This window comes from Hippoglossus stenolepis, chromosome 17 (assembly GCF_022539355.2).
Source record: "Hippoglossus stenolepis isolate QCI-W04-F060 chromosome 17, HSTE1.2, whole genome shotgun sequence".
In the NCBI taxonomy this organism is placed as follows: Eukaryota; Metazoa; Chordata; class Actinopteri; order Pleuronectiformes; family Pleuronectidae; genus Hippoglossus; species Hippoglossus stenolepis.
Window position 1 is genome coordinate 2,512,480 of NC_061499.1, and position 5,032 is coordinate 2,517,511.

Genomic DNA, 5,032 nt, shown 5'->3' on the forward strand with positions numbered 1-5,032 from the left:
CACACCCCTTCACATGGACGTTATAATAAAACTGATTTTTGCAGATAAAATAAACTACAATCATTTTAACTTTGGCTCCAACTTTACTTTTTTTATATTTCTAATTTCAACCTTGTGATATCGTGTGGACTGAAGATAACGTGAGGTTCTGATCAAAGACAGAAACAGGGTCAGAACTTTTTGTACCGGAACCAAAGCCACAGATTTATTATCGTAACCATGACGACAAAAGGCCCCGTAGGGACACTGGAGGAGAAACTCGTTAAATCAGACGTTTGAGTTGAACAAGAGATAATCTACTTCCTGGTTTCATCCCACTAACCCAAGTTATTTACAACAATTTTCATTTATTCTTTCAAAGACGTTCAAAATAAACTAAACCTGGATTCTTCAACCTTCATCAACGTGTCTGATGTGAATATAGTTTGATTATAGTTTGATTTTTCGTCGTCATTTCTCACAGACTCCGTCTGAGTTCAGTTGCCCGGCAACCTGGAAACGGGCCTGAGGAATGTTGGATTGTGGGAGTTGGAGGATTTCTCTGACCCCAGGAAGTTGGATGGCGTCATCACAGAGGATGTGACTGAATGGTCGTCAGGGGCAACCAGTCACAGCCTCAGTAAACACTGGACACTGTGGATTTGTTTTTACAACAACGTACAACCTGAAGACATGCTGCCTCCGGTCATAGTACACACACGTATATTACACACACGTATATTACACATGTATATTACACACACGTATATTACACACACGTATATTACACATGTATATTACACACATGTAGAATTAATGTCACTTCATCCTAAACATCCGTACAAATCATTAAATATTAGTTTTAAACAACTGAATCTGACGACACACAGCGAACAGATGCATCATGGGACTCCTGAGGTTCCATCAGTAGAGTTTGGCTCTGACTCGTTTTGACTCGTGAACAGTGAGAAGGAAACGTGTTGTGAAACATGTTGTGAAACGTGTTGTGAAACGTGAGGTCACGTGTTGTGACCCCGTGCTGCTGTCGTCACCAGAGTCTGAATTCTTTTACTTTTGTTCAGGTTGAGTTTGAGAACTTTCTTCTGTTATTGATCATATTTTAATATACACACACACACATGCACTTTAAGGCAGTGTAACAGAGAAGAGTTGAACTACACACCTGTGTCACCACCACACTTCAGAGAACGCAGGTGATCACATGATCAGGTTATTTCTATCATGTGATCCGGGGCCAGGTGGGGGAGGAGTCAGGTTTATCATTGTTTAAACTCTGCTTATTTAATGTTGTTGTTCAATGTCATTTAGTTTAATATAAACAATATTATTTTCAAGTTTCCTTCAGTCTCCACTTCCTGTTCCTCTGCTGAGCTCTGTCGCCCCCTGGCGGTGAAAGGAATACAAACTGTTTGGGTCCTTGTGTCTCGTGTTGAATTAAAACTGGAAGTTTTTTAAATCAGTTCCCAAAAGTTTTGAAATGACCAAAGTGTTGGAAAGTCAGAAGAAAAATTTGACAAACTCACATTAAAAACTTTTTTTGAGAGCGGATTGTAAAATTCAGTTTATTGACAGTTGAAGGGATGAAATCAGCTGATCTGTGGTCAGGTGACGATGAGTCTTCTCTGTGATTTAACTCAGAGTCAGGGCAGAGTGAGGGGGCGGAGCCAACGTATCAAGAAAAACACAAGAAAATAATGCTTTAATGCAAAATATTAAAAAATCTGAAACGTCTGGTTTGAAACAAACTACGAATAAATAAATTCAGTCCACAGGTCAAAGAGGCTCAATTTTATTGTTTTGGCAGAATTTACATTTTCTGTGTTTTTAGGAAAAACTGAAGCTTCACAACTTAATTCTGTACAATTAAAAAAAACGGAAAATTCATATAATTGTATTTTTCATAAATATATCGAGTCAGGAGAGAAAATCCTGGCGAGCAGAGACTGAAAGAACAAACGTGATTGGTCCTTGAAAGAAAGATGAGAATAAAATATAGAAAATTGTCACTGAAAGCCTCACAGGAAATAAAAAAATATAAAAAAACAAAGAATATCTACAAAGTGAACAACAATATTTTACATCTATTAAATAATCCCCACAAAACAACCACAGGATTTTTCTATTAAAAGACAAAAAGAAACAGATGAATCTGACGGACGCAGCACGACAAAGGATCTGACTTTACTTTTGTCCATGAGCAAGGCACTAAACCTGTGCTGCTGCTGGAGTGAAGGTTTACAGACTGAGCGTCTGTTTCCTCGACATGTTTCCCTGGAGCAGTCGGGTTTCGTCTTGTTCACGTCAGGATCCTCGGTCGTGCAGCAGCTGTCAAACATCTGGACTCCAGCGTTTCACTTGTTCTCCACACGCGGAGCCACAAAACACAAATATACAAACGAGATCATCAGGGTCGAGGGAAACAAGACGTTTCTCCTGCACCATTAATAACCAGATTCTCACTACGAGACGTTTTATCCACTTCCTGTGAAAGTGCAGTGAAAGTCTAGAAGTTCTGCTGCAGCGCCACCTGTGGGTCAAATCAGTTAGGACGCGCAGAGAGCGGCGACAAACAGAAACCTTTCTTTTTGAACTCAGCTCCAAACGGGCACATTTCATTCACTCGACATTTTCACATTAAATATTAAAAAGCAGCACTTTGTCTAAGTGCAGGCTGCTGCTGGGAGATTTTCATTTTTACAATATATTTTATATATTAGGACGTTTTCTTCGACAGGAGTTTAAAGACGAGTCGACAGGATCTAAACTTTCTAGTTTTTTCTGTTTCCTGCAGGAAAAGAGTTGTTTGGAAAAGAAGAGAAAAGTTACTCGTGTTAAGCAATAAAGTGATTTTCAAAAACAATGAGGGTTTTCTTCCTCCATGTTTTCCACCGTCCGTCGCCTCTTTGTGTACCATCACTATGGCGACACCCCCTTAGACCCCCTCTGATTGGCTGATTAAATATTCAGCTGTCCGCCGGCGGGCAGGCAACGGTTGCCTCGGAGACGTTGGCGAGGAGGACGGGTGATGGCGTCCTCTGAGCGAGGTGTGGTTGCCGTGGTGATGGTGGTGAGGGTTGTGGTGGGAGGAGGGGGGGGGCGGTGGCGGGTCGCGGAGAGACGGCGGGACGGCGGAGGACTTGATGGGGACGATCCGAGTGTCCATGACCTCACAGTCGACCTGCATCATCATCTCGTAGCCTTGGGACGTGTTATACAGACTCTCTGAAACAATAAAGACATGTTTTGTTTATCGGTGAAGTTTCGAACTGTTTTCATGTCGTGTCGTGACGTCTCTGGACTCAGCTGTAACACACGTCTTTCATGATGTCGTCATGTTTATGGTAAATTAAAATCTGCTTCTCGATCTTTGGACTCTGCAGCAGAAACGCTCCTCCAGGATCTACGCTGGGATTTCTACTTCCTGGGATTTATTTTCTTGGAGAATCTTGAAACGCTTCATATCTTTAAAATCTGTGAAACCTCAGCTAAAAGATTCTGTGAGTCAATAAACCACAATAAATCATAAAAGTACTAAAACTATTATCATCAGTACAAACATACAGAACATTGATCCTAAAGATTATAAATACAGAAACATCAACTGAAGAACTCAACTCTTCATAAGTTATTTAAACACTTTGTGGGTGGAAGAAAAAGGCTTCAGCTTTCTGCTGCAAAAATAATTAATGTTCAAAATATTAAGGTTTTTATTTTAGATCCATTTAAACAAGCTCATGTTTCAACGATGTCCTGCAACCAGTAGGGGGCGTAACAGAAGCAGGCGTCATATTCATAATGAAGCTGATCTCAAAGAAAATGTTTAATAATAATTTTAAAAATAGATTAATTATCAGTTTTGGTTTTTTTCCCGCAGATTGGTCCTCGACAGCATCACTGTGTAGAAACCACAGATCGATACTCACCGTTAACGGACATCGCCGGCATCACCAGAGACATTTTGGGTCGGCTGGTTTTATTGTGGCTGATGGCCGGTAACAGCAGGTGGTCCTGTAGGGGGCGACAGAGGACACATTCAGGACGGTTTCCATGTTTAGAGAGAAGACGTTTGAGGCTCTTCAGCATTGGCTACGTCCGTTGTTATTTACAGTCTATGGTCTAAATGCTGCGTGAGACAAACTGCATCATGGGATTGGAGCAAAGAAAGAAAAGCAGCCCTGTGAGCAACGTGTGGTCGTACCCGTCGGAATGAGACCACGTAGAAAGTGTCCTCTCTGCGGTCGATGGCGTCCAGGAAGTCGCTGTACGTGACCTCAGGACCAGGAAGTACCTGCAGCTGACTGCAGAGACAAAAGGGGTCAGAGGTCATCACTTCCTGAAACACTGGTCAAACTGTCGTGTTTCCTTCAAATCGACATCAGCTGATTATTTCTGTTTTTGAAGATGAAGAGTTTGTTGTTTTAAATGTGATTTAAAGACAAATGAAAATGTATCAGTAACTGTAATAAATAGATTTGACATCATAGAACTTCCCAAACTGTGGAAGAGGAAATACGGTTTGAAGAGGAAATAGAAATTTCTTTTGCTTATTGATGATTTTTCTGAGCACTGAAAGAATCACACGTGACTGAGGAGCAGCAGATCCAACACAGGATTCAGGACTGAAGGTTTCCATGTGACGAGTCTCGTACCTCTCGAGGGAGCGATGAGTCTGAATCGGCAGATATCTGGAGAAGTTCGTCTTCCTCAGCTGAGCTTTCTGGAACACAAAAACTGATTTGTTCATTTCCGAAGAAGAAGAAGATGAAGGTGAAGAAGAGGAGCTGTGTCACTACCTGGGCGATCTTGGCCTTCTTGGCAATCTTTGGTTTTCCTCCAGATTTCTTCCTGTCGATCTGATGTCGATGAACCCAACCTCTCAGCTCGTCTGCCAACCTGACAACACGTCACAGGAGAGTCAGAGGAACCAGCTGAGCAATAAACTGATTCTACGTCGATGAGTCAACAAAGTGTTTGAACCTCAGGGACTCGGAGCGATTGAACTGTCGACAGTCGGAGGAGGTGAAGTAACGAT

The 5,032-nt window shown here is 41.7% G+C and overlaps 1 protein-coding gene across 1 annotated transcript in view; it reads right to left on the bottom strand.

Annotated features, from left to right (window-relative positions):
- Positions 1 to 1,773: 1,773 nt before the first annotated feature.
- atf6b (activating transcription factor 6 beta) overlaps positions 1,774 to 5,032 on the bottom strand; it is an 11,654-nt gene continuing 8,395 nt past the window's right edge. The window contains 6 exon segments of the mRNA XM_035183573.2: positions 1,774 to 3,222; positions 3,924 to 4,008; positions 4,199 to 4,298; positions 4,650 to 4,717; positions 4,794 to 4,893; positions 4,978 to 5,032. The exon segment at positions 4,978 to 5,032 is cut by the window's right edge and continues 53 nt beyond it. Of these exon segments, the coding sequence (XP_035039464.2) occupies positions 2,933 to 3,222; positions 3,924 to 4,008; positions 4,199 to 4,298; positions 4,650 to 4,717; positions 4,794 to 4,893; positions 4,978 to 5,032 (698 nt within the window). The 3' untranslated portion in view covers positions 1,774 to 2,932.